The 18,387-nt window shown below is 43.4% G+C and overlaps 1 protein-coding gene across 1 annotated transcript; it reads right to left on the bottom strand.

The window, feature by feature from the left end:
- Positions 1–5,462: 5,462 nt before the first annotated feature.
- On the bottom strand, positions 5,463–12,540 carry LOC148684835 (uncharacterized). Its single transcript, XM_088675429.1, has 2 exons — positions 12,111–12,540; positions 5,463–7,551 (listed from the first exon to the last, which is right to left on the bottom strand). The coding sequence occupies exon 2, from the start codon at positions 7,314–7,316 to the stop codon at positions 5,748–5,750; it is 1,569 nt and encodes a 522-aa protein (XP_088531555.1). The 5' UTR covers positions 7,317–7,551; positions 12,111–12,540; the 3' UTR covers positions 5,463–5,747.
- Positions 12,541–18,387: the final 5,847 nt, after the last annotated feature.

Below are 18,387 nucleotides of genomic sequence, written 5' to 3'. Positions count from 1 at the left end.
ACCCACATATATGAATTAGCTTTGTGTCTTTTGCATTTCTCTTCATACGCTCGTATGCATAGTGTTGCCTCCTTGTAATTATCATCTGACAAAGTGCGGTAAACAGTATTTATAGGATGCAGAGGATTTTCAGCTAAGAAAGCAATGTTTTTCCTAACTATTACAATATTATAATGATAGGATTTGCCTTTGTGTCAATGAATACCATTCAATTTCTATAAGTTTATGATTGTAAGAGATTTTGTGAGTATCTCACATGACCATACAACCCTTTTCCTCATCATTCAAGGAATAATTTACCGACTCAAATTCCCTCCCTGGTTGTTTCATGTTATGGATAATTTGAAGGCATCTATCAGCAGGACCAATGTTCATTCTGACTCATCACGTCTTTCAAACACGTGTGATTTTAAAACTAATGATGTTTTACGGTATCTATTTGTTATATGAAAATTTAGGTTTGGCTTTTACAGCCCAACACCCAAGGGACTCAGAGTCCCCTAAGTCCATGATCAGTCAGAGAAGACTGAGTGAAGACAGGAAGCTGTAGAAGAAAAGCAAGGAAGATCTTTATTTTTCTGTTGCAAAGAATTCTCCCCCTGCCCCAAAAGTGTGTAGCAACTTAAAAAGACTCAAGAAATTGCCAAACCCCTTGGCCAAAGACCAACCTAAAGCATTATACATGCATCACAGAAACAGGCAGCCGACAACAGAAATTTGAGGGTGTGGCTTGTCTGCTGTTTGTCAAGATACTCAATAATACTTGCTGATTGGATTATCCTGGCCAGTCTGGGTAGTACCCTAATGAAACCATTGTCCTGACCTCCCCTATTATACACAAAAAAATATGATCTTTTGACAGGATCTTTTGACAAGTGAAACGAACTATTGGGAAAGGTTTTTTCCAAGACACTTCCCTGAACTTTGGCAGGTGAGGGCATGGGATTTCTATTTTTCCCACCCCCAAAAGGGCATTTAATACTGTTTATGAGCACCAAAACCTTTTATTTAACAACATGCCATGAATCATTCACTAAACTGCACACCTAAAGTTTGGAGATGTACAAATGGTGGAACCAGGTGCAAAAATAATGTATTATGTGCCTTTGATCATGTCCTTGCCCTCTGATCAATAATATATATTCCTTGGAGTCCAGCATGCCAAATTCATGTTCAGCTTCGAATATTCACTTTTTTCTTTGAAACCAATGATAAACACATTTCCCCAAATATATATATTCATAGTTATATATATGAATTTAAACCATCATGAAGGGGAAATTGTTGTCATACCTATATCCTAAAAACTCAAAACAAACGAACAAAAAACCATTATGCAAACACACACACACAGAGAGAGAGGGGGGGATGTGGTTTGAGGCACTTTTCCTGGCTTTCCACACCAGCCACAATTTCTGGTAACACATAGTAAGTGGCGACCCCCTCTCCAAATTTCTGCTGCCTCATAAAGCAGCGATTATTTCCCCCCATTTTTACTGAACTAGGGAGCGGAGACCAGTCTTACTATGTTGGGACTTTTGACAGACTCACTCTTGCAAAATCATTTTGCAACACAAATTGTCATAGATGATTGATTGTTTTCAGAGTGAGCCATTACATTCCAATTCACGTTCTATCCTATAGACCCAAAAGAAAAAAAAATTGGATGGTTTGGAGCATACACATTACACATATCACCTTTGAAGCGATGGATTTTAGTGTAAACCATTCCAAGCATCACACATACAAGCTAATGTCTGAAATATAATGCTCATCAATATGCCAGAAGATAATACACTACTGAAAGTGATGTATTACCTTTTGGCGTGTTGCCCGAATCTGTTGTTTGTTTGTGTGTGTGTGTGTGTGTGTGTGTGTGTGTGTATATATATATATATATATTCCTCTTTGTATGCTTGGTGTTCAACACTACAGAACCCTTACCCCTCAGCTTTAGAAGAGTTTAACTCATCCCAAAGTTGTACAAGGAAATTAAAACGAAGTCTGATAAGTGTCATGAATTTATTGAACGTGAAGTTCTTAAAATGTGTAATTGAGATTGCATACACTATGCAATTCCCTGACTCTCCCTCAAAGAATCCTGGGAACTATAATTTGTTAAGTGTGTTGGGAACTGTAGCCCTGTTGGGGGTAAGCTAAAGTTCTCAGGGTTCCTTTGGACGGAAAATGTGCTTTAAATGTGTGGTGCACATATCCAATATCTTCAAGCCTAATTAATCTCCATGAAACTGACATCAGCAAAGGGGAAAGTTTATGACTATGCAGATGAGGTTTTCCTCAATTGTTTCTCTTTATTTAAATTAAACATAATTTAATTTTTCATTGCAGGGATGGGGAACCTGTGATCCTCTAGAGGTTCCCATTATTCCTGACTACTGGCCTTGCTGGTTGGGGCTGATGGGAGCTGTAGCCTGATAATATCTGGAGAACCACAGGGCTCCATCTCTGGTTTATTGTGATACTGAAACTGCCTTTTTTTTAAGGTTAATATACTGAAATAGCCAGAAATTGATGCTCCTATTTGCAGCCTGAAGACCATCTCCCCCTCCCCATTTCCCGTTAAGGTTTTTGCTTGGAAAATGTGGCCAGGAGACTTGAGGTGGTTTCACCTTGAGTATTTCAAACTTGAGTATCTCAAAGTTTGCATTGCATCTGTATTGAACATTTAACTCCCCCCCCCTTTCCCTTTTGAAGCATCTGATAGGATCTCTTGAAAAGCTTGATCAATTTTTTTTGGGGGGGGGGGAGTGTGTGTGAAAGAGAGCCATGGAAAGCTCCAAATCACTAATGAGTTCACTTAACTAGACACTTTGGTGCTAATGGGTAACAGCATGACACCTCCAATGTGGGTACATAGAATTCACTCCTATGCAGATAGCAGTGGTAGCTGTTGCCTAGCATAGGATGTAGCATTTGCTATAGCAGCGAATTTGTTCCATGGCGTCTAAAGCAGTGTAGCAGAACAATGCTGCCTGACTAGTTGTCCCTTGGCTTCCTTTCAAGTTCTAGAGCAGTGTTTCTCAACCTTTTTTGGGCCAAGGCACACTTGTTCCATGAAAAAAATCACGAGGCACACCACCATTAAAAAAGTTAAAAAATTTAACTCTGTGCTGCCCTATATTGACTATATAATTATGACTGTAAGAAACACTTGCCAATTGCTGTGTTGGTTGCAATCTCCTGTAATAAGGCTTCACAAGCCGCTGATTTCTCTGCCAGCACAATCCTTTGCTCAGCAAGTTTCAGGTTGAGCTCATCCAGCCAGCTTCTTTAAGTTTGTCTAAAACCACCCTCCCGTGGTGGTGGCTGTTGAGAGCTGCGCTCGCTCCGCGTCGTGACCCGGCCGGCTTCCTTTCCGGTGGGTCAGTGTTGCTTATTGGCGGCCACCAGGCACGTGACAATGCAAATCACCCTTCTCGTCGCCGCACGTCACCGCACACCAGCCAGCGTCTCGCGGCACACTAGTGTGCCGCGGAACAGCGGTTGAGAAACGCTGTTCTAGAGTTCTTGGGCCTCCAGCAGGAATCGGAGATGGATTTCAGACAACTAAAAAGTACAGAATTTTCATTTAGGTGGCATTTTATATAGAAAAAAAGTCCCCACTGAAAAACTACATATACTAGGATCCTTCAGATGTATCTCTAGAATTCTTTGTTGCCATAATTTTCCTGACAAGCTGTGCTGTGCTTCCCCAGCAGAAGGAGCAGAAGGTCTGAAACAGCCAGCATCTCTTTTTGATTTCTCCAAGTGTTATCTTGAAGCAACTTTTATGCAAAATTCACACTGAGAAGCTGTCATTTCTAGCTCAGCTTTTGGGGTGAATTCATAAATGTTTTCTGCTTCACCTGGCATGACAGGTGCCCACGATTAATAAATGAAAAGAATGGTCAGTAGTGTTGATTGATATGGGAATCAATTCCCCCCCTTTTGTACAGCAGCAGATGAATGTATTTCTTTTCTAAACCACAGTGTCAGTTTCCCTCCTCTTTGGGCAGCCTAGCAGTTCATGGCTGGTAAACACCAGTATAACATTGTTTTAATTCTGTGTTCTCTGAATGGTAAATTAAGAAGCACCGCTATAGAAACAAGGCAATGTAGCAGCATCAACAGTCACTCCCTCTGGTCAACATAGGAACTCATACTCTAAAAAGAGGTTTCCACACCACACCCTCCTACAGGAGCTCTAATCCACCCTTGCTAAGCCCCTGCTCTGTCACCCCCACCTTTTGTCCCATTCTGATTTCACTGGTGCAAATGTGTAATCACAGCAATGGCACATTTTAAAACTCAATCAGTGCAAGGACGATTTACCAGTGATCCCATCTCTGCCAAGCAGACATAACTTGTGATAAGATTATACCGCAAACCTGGCATAACTCTCAATTCAAGCATCTTTTGTCCATTTGATGCATTTGAATGTCAGGGCTTGGAATGTGAAAGCAGCACATACCCAAACAGTGCAATGCCACAGTTGCAGAAGCTAAAACAAAATTTGCAAATTCTGCCTTTAGTAGAGTGGCCTTGGACATTGTTTTCTTTTATTTACTTTAAAAATTCTAAATTGCCTTTCTTCAAGACAGATCTCAGGGTAATGCACAATAGTGATACTAAGGCAAAATGGAATGGAAGAAGAATTCAATCCATCATAAGACAATAAAAAACTATAAACTAAAGCAACTGAGGCCCAAAAAAGCATTAAAATGCTTGGACAAAAGGAATATTTATCTGCCACTGATTTTATATCTATCTACCTATCTAATTGGACAGTGGAAGATTAAAATATGGTATGGCTTATTGAATTAGACAAAGGTTAATTATTTTATGTCAAGTCTTATTAGTATTTTGTTAATAAATTATTGTTCATGTTTACTATTGGGGGGGCTTAACTGTCTACTTTATTATTAAAAGCAATATAAATCATAGAATCATAGAAGTGTATAGTTGGAAGTGACCACAAGGCTCATCTAGATCAGGCATAGGCAAACTCTGGCCCTCCAGATGTTTTGAGACTACAGTACAATTCCCATCATTCCTGACCACTGGTCCTGTTAGCTAGGGATGATGGGAATTGTAGTTCCAAAACATCTGGAGGGCTGAGTTTGCCCATGCCTGATCTAGATTCTAGACCCACTCCCTGCAATGCAGAAATATTTTGCCCAACATGTGGCTCAAACCCATGACCCTGCATCCTGAACCCCTGGCCTACCTGACAGTAAGTCAGTATGTCAAGTCTCCAGCCCAGGGTCAAGCCACATGTCTAATGTGCCGCAGAGATCATGGAGCATCCTAGCTAAGGTTCATCAACGCGGGCAGTTGAAAAGACACAGCACCGCAGCTCTGCTTCCCTTTTGTACTCTGCATGCTAATTTCAGCCTCTGTTGTCGGAGAACCAGCCGACTCTTAGGTGCGAGGAAATCATGAGACGAGAGTCAAGAGTTTCAGATTGAGAGCATGAGCAGAGTGCTGAGCGAAGTGCTGCCTGCCTCTCAGCCTCAGCTCCTTTATTAAGGATCCTTTCCTCGTAAAATACATTAACCTTTAACCTATACATGACTCATGCAAACAAGGAAGATGTGTAAACAGACAGGCTGGCGCCAGTGGTCCTGTGGTCCTGTGGTAAATCACTTGATTGATTACCCCCCAATAAACCTGTGCCTTACACAGAGAACTCCACCCGCACACCCCCACATCACCTCTTTCTGTTTATTTTTAAGCAACAGGGTAAATTAACACGTGGGAAGCCTGATAGGGAGTCGCTGATACCTCGCAATGAAGGCTCCATGTGAAATTCCAGTGGAGGGGCGTGCAGCCTGAAACCAGGTCATACATTGACCAAAGAGGGAGGGTAAACATTGAATGTAGCAACATAACATAACCAAGCCACAGGCTAATCCTATAACCGTCAAAAGTGTTTTCCTGATCCAGGCACCGTTAGGCAACCAAGACAGCAGCCATTCCCATGGATCAAAACCCACGGCAGGTTGCAAGGGACGTGCAGCCACCAAGTTTTCCATTTCTTGTATAGTATGAGTAATGTTAGGACCATTATCTTGCACATACATGCAACAATGACTATGTATCAAAGCACATACGCCTCCCTTAGCTGCTAAAATAATATCCAAAACATATCTATTTTGAAGCGAGACTTCACGGACCTCCTGTAATTCTGTATTGATCAATTTCATGCCTTTAATTGTTTCGTTGAACAAAGCCTCTGTCCAGTTAGCTAAACAATGCAAATCCCTATAATTCATTGCGACTCCTAGTGATGGAAAAATATTGCGAGCTATCTGAGTATCAGTATATTGTGTTATAGGGGCATCGACTTCGCGTTTATTGCGCAAGCGGGTGCGAGGAAGAGCATCTAACTTATACACCAGTGGTATCACTACCCCTAGAGTGCAAGTCCCTGAAAAAGCAGAGGGAATCTCTTTGTATGCTTTCTTACCACACAAAAGCCACATATTTGATTGTAACACGCATGTGGATCTCCTACTTCTCTTCATCCAATCAAACCATGAATGAAAATCACGGCATGTAGCCTGTTGGTAATATGTCATGTATCTGGTAACATTATTAATTGTTACCTTGGGCCTGCCGCTTTGGGTAGTGACGTTAAGAAAACAAGAGCTACCATTAACATACTCATAAGTCCAATTACAATAAGGATAATGACCTAAAAATCTGCTACTATCGTGATTAAAACGAAAACATCGTGGAGCTACTTCTAATAATGATAATATAACAGGGGGTGAACTAAAACGATTATCTCTCATATTATTACTAATTCTAAAAGAATCATTAATAGGAATACCATGCAGTAATATACCTGAATGTTGTGACTGCGGGGGAATATGTAAGCAAATCCAACAATCAGAATAGTTAAGCAATTTCGCAAACTGAGAAATATCCTGTACATAGGTATTATTATTCCATATGGAATGATAAGAGTCAGGTCTTTGATACTTCTGTAAAATGGCAGCACGCCTAGAGCGATTATGGCTTGCAGATCGAATAGATGGAAGGTGATCTTGACGGAGTGCAGCCATATTTAGAGCACGATGCCGCCAGGTGCAATGGTGTTTCAGACCGGGTGACAGGCGCTGTCCTCCAGAAAGAGTGTAGAAAGGTCTGCCTCCTCCCTCTGCGGCATCTGCGACGACTGGGCTGAAGAAGAAACTGTAGATGATCGCCAGGGTCGTACACAGCGTGCTGGCACCCACAGAGGGTCCCCATCGATATCTACCGCGGCGTATCCGCGTCCCCAGGTAATCAGCGGTACAGGGCCACGCCATGCTGGATCCGGAAGTTTCCTGAAAGACACAAGGGGGCGAGGCAGCTCCTCCTCTTTTCTAAAATGTAATTCTGCAGGAGTATGCTGCTTATTATGCGGGTATAAAAGATGATTCAAAGTAAAGAGCACTTGATGCACAATGTTAGGAATTTCAACAATAGGAGCGTTCTTTCCACTTAGTTGCTTAAAAAGCAGAGATTTAAAAGTTGAATGCGCTCGCTCAACAATTGCTTGTCCTGTAGAATTAAAAGGAATACCATGAGTTAATTTCACATTCCACAATGTACAGAAATCAGAAAATCGCTTAGAAATGTACGCTGGGCCATTATCCGTTTTATGCTGCTAGGCTTTCCCATGACTGAAAAACAGCGCAGAGTGTGCTGTATTACGTGCCTGGCTGTCTCCCCTTTTAAGGGCGTCGCCCAGATGAAGCCCGAAGACGTGTCCACCGTGAGGTGCAGTTTCGAAAAAGGGGCTAACAATGGGGTGAGAGTGACATCCATTTGCCAAATTGAGAGAGGGGCAATCCCTCTGGGATTGACAGCATCAAAAGGAATCATGGTAGGGGCTTTAGAACAAGAAGAACATTGCGAGACAACGTCTCGTGCCTGAGAAATTGGTATTCGAAAAGACTTGGCTAGAACCTTGGCAGATTGATGAAAGGTGGCATGGCTCAGCAGAGGGTCAGAAAACAAAGAAAAGACCTGCTCTTGCTTCAAAGCAGCATCTGCTACAGCATTGCCATGTGCCAGAAATCCTGGCAGATTAGAATGAGAACGCAGGTGGGCCACGAAAAAGGAGTGGCTACGAGCCTGTAGCAGACGCTGCAAAGAGAGAAACAATTGCAACAAATCATCATCCAGAGCAGGTGTAATGTATGCTAGAGGCAAGGATGTTAAAAGTCTAGAGACATACTGAGTATCAACAATCAGGTTAAATTGCACATTCTGAAACAGATCAAATGCCAAAATCACCGCAGCCAATTCAGAACGCTGAGCGGATTTCTGCTCCGTAGTAAATCTTGTCTTCCAGGCCCCCTCCTCCCGCCACACAACCACCCCCCTCGTTTTGGTCCCATCTGTGAAGAGGGTGAGAGCAGAGGGGATGGGAGTGGGAGAGCACAGGGAACGGAGGGAATAGGAGACAGAGGAAAGAAAAGTAAGTCGTGAGTCAGTGGGCGGATTATGCAAAATCCTTCCAACAAAGTCTGCTAATGCCACCTGAGTACAAGTGGACATGGTTAGCAAATGCTGAACCTCGTCTTGTGAAAAAGGTAGGAAAATAGCTTCCACATCCATTCCTGTCAATGCCACAGCACGTTGTCTTCCCTTGATAACAATGTCCATTACAGCAGCTGGAGAAGTATATACGTTTCGCGGTGGTGTGTGGGGCAAATGTAACCATTCAACTAGGCAGACGCGAGATTGGGAGAAGTCCGATGGCCTGTAAAGAACTGCTGTAGGCAGTAGTTTGGTGGCAAAGACTGCCAATGACAAAGGTCCTGTGGAATCCAGGCGGTCCACCATAGATTTTTGCAAATGGTGATTAATCGTTGCCAGGGCTGAATCCATATCCTGGGTTACCGGTATGATGTCCGCCGGTTGCTTATGTCCTTTCAGGGCATTGTACAAAGGTGATAGTACACATGTAGGCAGGTCTATGTATGATTTTGCCCAATTCAAATGTCCTAACAGCTGCTGTAAATCCACCAGGCGGAGTACCGCTGGGAAATGCAACTGCGGTATCAGAGGGGATGCTGCTTGTTGCGTAACCTTGTGTCCCAAGTATGTGATAGGCAGGGTGCGTTGAATTTTTTCCGGGGCGATTTTAAGCCCTGCAGAGGTGAGATCCTCTGTCAATTCTTGCACCCACGTTTCAGGAATGTCTTTATCGGCCAGCAATATATCATCCATGTAATGATAACAAAACGCCAGTGGGTGGCGCTGTCTGAAAGGACGAAGGGCAAGATCCACAAAATGTTGACATAAAACTGGTGAATTGCGCATGCCCTGCGGAAGACACGCCCACTGAAAGCGTTGGGCAGGCTGAGAGTTGTTTAAAGCAGGCAGTGTAAAAGCAAATCGCTGCTTGTCTTGCTCCGCTAAGGGTATGGTAAAGAAACAGTCCTTTAAATCAATCACAATCATTTTAAAGTCCTTGGGAAGCAAATTCGGGTTAGGGACCCCCTGCTGCAGCTTTCCCATTGGCTGCATTTGCAAATTTACGATACGCAAGTCCTGCAGGAGGCGCCATTTCCCGTTGCGTTTTTTGATGACGAAAATAGGGGTGTTCCAGGGGGAGGAGCTAGGTTCAACATGGCCCAAATCAAGTTGTTCCTGCACTAATCGGGCCGCCGCTGCCAATTTCTCCTTCGTCAAAGGCCACTGATCCACCCAAACAGGATCGTCAGTCAGCCAATGGATTTGGAGCTGCATGGTGGGCATAGCAGGGGCGGCCCTTAGCATAAATTTGTATGCAGAGTTGTATCAGCGGCCGAAAGCAAGTCCCGCCCCCAGAGGGAAACTGGCAGGTCCATAACCAACGGGTACAAAGTAATGGTCAGTCCTGTGGGGCTTTGGAAGCAGATTGGCTGACAGCTGCGTTGCGCGGCGGCATTTCCACCCACCCCCGCCACAGCAGCGGCAGGTTCCGTGGGCCAAGCCGGAGGCCAATCCTTTTTGGCTATAACAGTAACATCCGCCCCAGAGTCCAAAACACCCGTGACATTGCGGCCGCCCATAGTAAGAGCAAGGGTAGGGCGGTCTGTTGGTGAAAGGGGGAGTGCAGCCCCCACAAAAGGTTCCCTTTGTTTCTGGAGCATGAGATCAGGCAATAAAATTACCCGTGCTACCGCGGTGCCAGAACGTAAGCGAGTGATACGGTCTGAATAGGTATCGATTGTGCAGTCAGACCCTTTTAAAATACTAGGCACCGTGTGCACACCAGCCTCTTGAGCCGGGGGTAGAGGTAGGACAAGGTAAGAACTGTCATTTTCAAATGAAAAACCAGCTGCCAGCACGTTTATTCGCCGAGGGCAAAAGGGAATTTGATAATGCTCATCCTGAACAAGTACTAGTTCCGATACAGTCCCCATTAGTTTGCCTGGGCCCGGGGAGGGCCCGGCTGGCAGTTTCCCGGCGGCTGAGAAGAGGCTGCGTCCTGTTGTAATTGGTTCCTTCCCCCTTCAGGGGGGTTTGAGCGACACTGATTTGCCCAATGGTAGCCTTTCCTGCATTTAGGACATTTGGTGCTAGGCTGCCGCTGATTGCGATTGCTTGAAACCCCCAGCCTACACTGCGATTTAAAATGTCCAATTTTTCCGCAGTTGAAGCACACTCTACCTGCTGCTGGATTCACAGCTGGGGATAGCGCAGCGGCAAGCAATTTTGCTTTGTGGGATTCCGAGCCAATTGATTGGCAGGCTTTTAACATGTCGGCTATTGCCACATTTGGTGTAGCCACCAGGGGGCGCAGAGCTTGTTTACAGTCTTCATTGGCATTATCAAAGGCTAATTGCCTTATGATTACTTCTTGTGCCGCTACATCCTGTACTTGGCGCTTGAGGGTATTGTACAGTCTATCTATGAAAGCGCCATAAGGTTCAGTGGGTCCTTGCCGCACACTCCCCCATCGCCCCCCCTTTTCTAACATCTCATCTGGAACAGACATCAAAGCCTCCTGGGCTGCTGAAACTGTGGCGTCCCAATACTGAGGATCCAGGGCCAATTGCTGTGCAGTTGTTAAAAAATTCCCAGCCCCTGTGAGACCATCCAGGACGTCTTCAGGTGTTAACATAACAGGGGGAGGGAGGGGGGGTGCCCCTGCTGCCAAGGCTGCAACAGCATTGGCATGTGCTGCCTGTGCAGCATTATTCAAATTTGTTTGGATATCATGGACCCGGCGTTGACAAGCCCAGGTCCAACTTTGCATAAAAATTATCATTTGATTTGGTTTGAGCACTGTTCTAGCCAGTAATTTGATATCCTCTGGCAATAATTGCTGTTGAAAAATAGTGCCAAAGAGACCAAGAGTATACGGGGAATGCAATCCATTGTTTCTTACTGACTGATACAATTCTTTGATGTATCGGAGTTCGAATTGCTCATGCCGTGGGCCCCCCCCCAGGTCCCGCAGGCACAATCACAGGATAAGCAGCTGACATTTCAGTAGACTCAAAAGCCAGCAAAGGAGCTGCTGCTTTAAGAGATTCCTGGAGCTTTGTAGTATTCCCCCCCTCCTGCTTCACAGTGGGCCTGGTACTTTGAAATGCAGGCAAAACCTGAGAGACATAAGCTGGAGGGGGTGGGGTGGCAGACAAAGAGAGTTGCTGTTTTCCTGGCGGAGTTAAATTAGGTGGGTCCGGACCAGGGGGCATGGGGGCAGGCAATGCTGGATAAACAGAAGGCTTCAGTGGGGGAGGCGTGCATGCGGGCGGTGCAGAGGGGAGGCTTGGAGCAGCTGCCAGAAAGATATTCTTTGGCGTCACTAGTGTCAAGCATGCTCTTATTTTTCCCCACATAGTTAAGACACGGACCCCAATGCTGGGATGACCATGAAAATGTTCACCAAGTTTGTCCCAAAAATCTAATTCCCAAGTTCCATCCTCCGGAAACCATGGACAATGCTCATTAGCAGTATGAATAAAAGCAATAAGATCGTCTTCTGAGGCATGCTGATTGTTAGAAGTCAGCAGGTATTTTAAGTCTTTAAGAAAACGTTTCTGTGGCACGGAAAGCGAAGTGCCCATTGTAAATGCAGGAAGAGAAAGATAAGCAATAGCTGGGAGCCAACTCACCAGGGATCCTAAGATGAGGTAGACGTCTGAACCCTTGCCGGGCGGGTGAGTAGCTGATGCAGGACCACGACGTGCGTCCTTTCAACAAAGGCGTAGAACTTTTTAGCCTCACACGGGGCACCACTTGTCGGAGAACCAGCCGACTCTTAGGTGCGAGGAAATCATGAGACGAGAGTCAAGAGTTTCAGATTGAGAGCATGAGCAGAGTGCTGAGCGAAGTGCTGCCTGCCTCTCAGCCTCAGCTCCTTTATTAAGGATCCTTTCCTCGTAAAATACATTAACCTTTAACCTATACATGACTCATGCAAACAAGGAAGATGTGTAAACAGACAGGCTGGCGCCAGTGGTCCTGTGGTCCTGTGGTAAATCACTTGATTGATTACCCCCCAATAAACCTGTGCCTTACACAGAGAACTCCACCCGCACACCCCCACACTCTGTTCCAGCTGAGAAACCACACATTTCCTCTCAGAGCTAGTGAGCCCCACCTGGCCAGCTAAAGAGCTGGGCTTTGGGCCCTTGCTTGCCTCAGTCTCCTCAAGTGCCCAGTCTGCTGCTCCCTACACCTCAGAGCTGCTGTCTTTTTGGAGATGGTCCCCCCTCCAACTCTGGCGATGGGTCCTGCTGCTTTGGATCCTGTTCACTGAGCCCCACCCCCTCACAATTCTCTGTCACCCTGTGAGTACTTCCAACTCCAACCTCTCCTTCCCCATCCCCAACTTGCCCCAGTGTGACCCAGGTCTGGCTATATCCCTCGCCAGGAACCTCTTCCTTCTCAACATTGTCCTGCCAGTTCATGACACCTTGAGATTAAGAGTCTATTGGCTGAGCAATCTGAAGGCTTGGTGCATTGACCCTCAAAAGTGCTCTAGATGGTTAAATTTTGTGATGGACCAAGAAGCTAAAATGTTGTCAGAGAGATAAGAGAAATTATTTACCTCTTCATTTTAGCCCATTCATGAGCACACACACACACAAATTATATGAATGATCTGGATCTCTCTAATGAATCAAGCACTTGCCAATAACATATTAATGGATTTGTGTGTGGGTTGGGGAAATGAGTGTATTTTCCCTGTCTTTCCTGAAATAAAATTAAAGCTTCAAGAGCAAAACCCCTTTAGTGTCTGTTCATTTCTGTCAGTGAACTTTAAATCATTCCCTCACAAAAAAAAACATATAGCCTCTTGCTGACCTAATTTGTTCCCTTTCGTGAATTTTGTTATTTCATTGAATCAAAACCTCCCCAGGCCCTATTCCTAGTTTCTTTACCCAACCTTTAGCATTTCAGCCTGTAAGTTATGGATTTATCTGTTCCCCTGTCCCAGATGCCTGTTATAAAACTGCAATTTAAATGCTTTAAATAAAACTGTACTGTGTCTTTTAGATTCTGAAAGAAACTTTTTTAAAAACCAAAACACCCCTGCCTTGTCTGGGTACAGAAACCATCAAGGTTTCAATTCTTTTGCTATTTAGATCTCAGTTGAAAAGGATGTTCTCAGAATAACAAAGTAATTGTTGGATATCAAAGTTGGTGACTCAGCACTTGAGTTATTTCATTTCATTAAGGATTCTGAGGAACATGCTATTTCCACCCCCACCCTTCTTCAACGTGTTTCAAAAGCAAAAAGAGATTTTTCTCGCCTCCATTGCTCAAGGACATACCCACCGGCAGATCTCACCTACATTTATATTAGTAGTCTAAAATGTTTTACTCAAGCAATTTTGTTCCATTCTTTCACTTTTTAATGCATGGACAAGCAGATAATAATGGGTTTTAAATGAAAGGATTTCTAATTATTGTAACATAGAATCAGCAGAGGGGACCTTTAATTTTAACAACATTGAAATGCAACATTGAAATCCACATTTGACAGAGCTGCTCATGTGTCTTCATGTGAATCATGTCTTTTCAGCATGAACCAGGGCCCCTCTTGATTGAGAAATTCTGGTTTGCTAAAACACTCCAATCACTTCCCCTCAAGAAAATATAAGCAGTTCTCTGGTGCTTTGAATGGAAAACAAGTACACTAAATAACCTACAGTAAGTGGAGATTACTTTTATCACAATGCAGCCATTTATAATCAAATCTGGTGGGGGATATTCAGCCAACTGAAATTTGAAACCAGAATGCTGAAATTGAAAATGGGCAAGAATTTCACATCAGTATAATGAATAATAAGTTGTGGGGGGTGGGGTGGAGATACTTTCCTGTGGATGAACAAACGAACCATGTTGATGAAGTGCTTGATGTAATAATGGTCATCTGAAATTAAGCAAGATAAACCAACATCATCTGCTTGATATTCGATATACATGTAAATGCAGTGCAGAAATGCAAGCAAAAACAGAAAGGCCAGCAGAGGCTGTGTGCTCTCCACAGACCGAGGATGATTTAGCAGAGTGTGACCTATTTGGGATGCCACTGAGGGTGCCACAACTATGATTCAGAATGGAACGCCAGAGGCAGGGGTGCTGAATTTTGCCATCACACAGGGCATTGCTGGAATTTGAGACCCCAAGGCCTGCCACAGCCAAACAAAAACACGTCAAATTACAAACACACAAGTGTGAAAATTAGGTAAATATTAAAAGTGTGGATTTGCTGTGTGCTCACATTTCTGAGGCATATCCTGCCATTAACAAGGCACATTAAGTTGTTCCAGAGAGTCCCCCAAGTACCGTAGGCTTATGGGCTCTTCTGTGCCCTCAGCAGTCCCTGTCCCCTGCAATAAAAGCTTTTTCTTCCCTTTTTTCCTAAAAAAAATGAAACCAAATTGTGGAAACAGCTGGAGCTTGAGAGGGAAGGAATGGATATGTGTGTGTGGCTGTATCTTCCTTTGCCTCTGGTATGATGGTCCAGGGTTCATTCAGGTGCATTGGAATGGAGTAAGTCTATGCCACTATAAGCAGCCATAAACATGAATGAAAACAAAACACCACACATTTGGCTCTGTTCTGCACACATACAAACCTATTATTCAAGTTCAACATATAAGCACAATAGCTTCAGAGACTAAGAAAAGTCCAGAGGAAATAAGAGACATATGAAATCTGGGGAGAGGGTAATATAAAATTCCTGGAGAAGATCCAACCCAAGCTCCTTCACACCATCAACTTCGTCACATTAGAATCCAAATTAAAATCTAATTTAGAAGGAGTCCAAATTAAAAAAAAGCCCACTTAATTCCTTCAATTTGCAGAACAATTCCATTCCATTAGGCAACTAATTTCTACCTGTCAGATATAGAATGAAAGTGGTTCCTCTCAGGAGGAAACTTTTTCCTGGTAGTAATTAGACATAGGGAACCTTAGAAAGTGCCTAAGCTTTGATAGTTGGCTTGGTTTAACTCTCAGAGCTCATCAACCTACGAGCAAATGCCACCAGAAGTGTCAGCCTCAGTGGCTCCAGACTACAGAAAGTTCAAACGAGGTTACGCTTTCCGTAATTAAGTAACAAAATGGCTCTCACTTTTATCAGGGAACCATAAAAGATTTACCTGTGTGAAATTCAAGTGCATAAATCCCTTTTGTTGATCTATTATTCTAATGAGCTCTTAGAGACAATATGAAGAGATCTTGATTACATTTAGAAGATAAGTATCAGGAGAGTACAAGTAATGAAGCACATCACGGCCATAATAAACACAGAGCTGAAGAAACTCTACTGCCAAGATAAAATTGCTTCTTTTGCAATTCCCTTTAGATTGTACTTCCTTTTATCTATTTACTTCTTCCCCAAGAGCATGTACTGTACTAGATGAAGGGAGGGCACACAAATGTACATTTCACCCACGAAAACGAAATGCTACACTTGGAACTTAAAATCACTTTTTTGCTTTACTTTCTAAAACACTGCAGACTTCAGACATCCACCCCAGCACTCATGTGTATTTGGAACATTTTTAGCAACAGAAAGCCTTTGCTGTTTCTACCTCTTTTCCTGACTGAAGCAGTTAGAGGATTGAAGCCATCGTCATTTGATGTGGGACTGACAATAATGTCTTTCATTATCTCATATGATCTGCCACAGAAGGGCATAGGTGGCAGCAGATGGCGGAAGAGGGAACAACGGGGGGAGGAAATTGGGTTTAGAACTATTGCATTTTGCTCAATCAACAGAATTTGCTCACTGCTTTTTAATGGGTGTTTCTTAATGATATAGTTTCTCCCCAAATACTGAAGGAAAGAACAAGTTTGTGGAAGAAAGTGTGAACCCTTAGCCAAAGTGAGGCTGTTTCAAAGGTTTGGGACTTGCCCAAACTGAGGTGGTGTCCTCTGCAGCAACCAAGACAAAACTGGGCTCTTCCAACAGCTTCAGGACTGTATTACAGGGGCACAGAGACTGTGCATCTGTAAAATGTACATGTCCAACACTACAATATATAAGGCAAACCTTACATGGGGTGGGAGATGAAAGGATGTAGTTTTGTGACTGGCAGCTTTAGCTTCCAACCAGGCAATACCTTTCTTATGTTGCTCCTTTTTACTTCCACCTTGCCTTTGGGAGAATTGCTGTAAGCTGGGCAGAAATAACAATCAACCCTCAGACTCTTTTTTATTCCTCATAACTCACCCTACCTATGTCCATCTGAAATTTTGCTGGTTATCCAGGATACCTCTTTGATATATGCCATTTCTACCAAAAGTAAAAAACAAAACAAAAGAAAAACATTGTAAGCTGTCTTGGGTGTACACTCACAGAGCCCTTTGTGTGGGTCCAGAAGGAAGCTTACCGTACTTTGTGGGACATTCAGGCTGCTCCAAACCCACTTCTTAATTTGCCTCCCATTCTCCCCTGTTCCCCAGCATTCCTCTCCCTTCTCTATTTTTGTTCTTTTAATAACTCAGTTCAGTTAGGTATCCCATCACTACCCACTTCCCTACCAAAGTCCACCCAGGGAAGCATTACAACATTATAGGTTTCATGGACTTTCCAAGCTCAAGTCTTCCCAGCTCCCTATCACAATGAATCCTATGAACTTATCAGTTCATGAATCCTTATCAGTCGAGTGATAAGGACATCCTCTGGTTTCAGCCCATCCCTCTTTCTACCAGGCCTAGGAAAGATACAATTGGTCCCTACCTTTCCCCTCTCTTTTTTTAGCTTTATACTTCTCTTTTTCAAGTTTAGCTATGCTGCTGCTAGTAGCATGTACATATCTAATTTCCTTCCTGTTACCCATTATTATTTTTATTACCAGTTTATTTCTATGCTGTATTTTCTACAAAGACAATGGTATAATAACTGTAATACATAATTAAAATTACAATGCATTTTACAACACTAAATTAACCATCCAATAATTAATCATTATTGTTAATCAATAGTTAACAATTCATTTAAACTACATCAAAAAAGTTAAATAAATGTAAAACACATCAGCAGGCCCATTACTATCCCCAAATATCCACAAAGCAACTGAAAGTAATAACTACTGTTTCTCTTCAGTAGGTAGCTCCACAAAAGGGGAACTGATGGTTGTTCTGCCAGTTCTAGTAGTATAGCCTTGCAAGATTTTTTAGCTGAGGGGATCGTTGCTTGACAATGATTGCCTCCCTATTTTGTAGCCAAACTCCTTGGTTTGTGGCAATACAGACTGAAAAATCTCATTGGATAATACTTCTAACTTTACAAGGCTTGGATATCAGATGGCACAACTTCTCCATCAAGATAACTGGATTGCCCCCTAAACTGTTGCTGAATTCCAGGTAGACTCTGAGTAAGACTTCCCTCATCCATGATCTGATTATGGACGAGAAAGCTGATGTGGTCTGCAATCCTGAGACCTGGGTGGGTGAGCAGAGTGGAGTTGATCTTACCCAGCTGTGGCACTGGGTGCAGTATCAGGGCAGACTTAGGATGGGAGAGGGGGACTTGTTGTAGTCTATAGAGATTCTATCTCTCTCCCCAGGCTCTCCATCCAGTTGAGAGGGGATCTAGAGTGTATGTTGGGCAACTGGGGTAGATTAGGGATTCTGCTGGTTTACTGCCCACCTTTCTGCCCAGCAGTCTCCCTGCCTGAGCTGACAGCTGTTACTTTGCTGACAGTCTGGTTTGAATGCTCTTTGCTCAACTAATCATTTTTCATTCTGCAACAATCAGCATATTAACCAATATTTCTCTGTGCTATGTTTGATTCTAAACTCCTGTGTGCCACTCCCATTTTTCATTCACAAGCAATTGGATCACAAAATCATCTCACCATAAAAAAGGAAATTTGCAATTCTGCCAGTACCATTATATTCATATCAAAACACAGTAACACATCCAGG

This window comes from Zootoca vivipara, chromosome 8 (assembly GCF_965207765.1).
Source record: "Zootoca vivipara chromosome 8, rZooViv2.hap1.1, whole genome shotgun sequence".
Classification (NCBI taxonomy): Eukaryota; Metazoa; Chordata; class Lepidosauria; order Squamata; family Lacertidae; genus Zootoca; species Zootoca vivipara.
Note: the sequence above shows the minus strand (reverse complement) of the source record. Positions and strands in the feature narration are given on the sequence as shown.

What these genes read in the sequence shown, in the direction of transcription:
- LOC148684835 (XM_088675429.1), bottom strand. Translation starts at nt 7,316, where the DNA reads ATGGCGTGGCCCTGTACCGCTGATTACCTGGGGACGCGGATACGCCGC.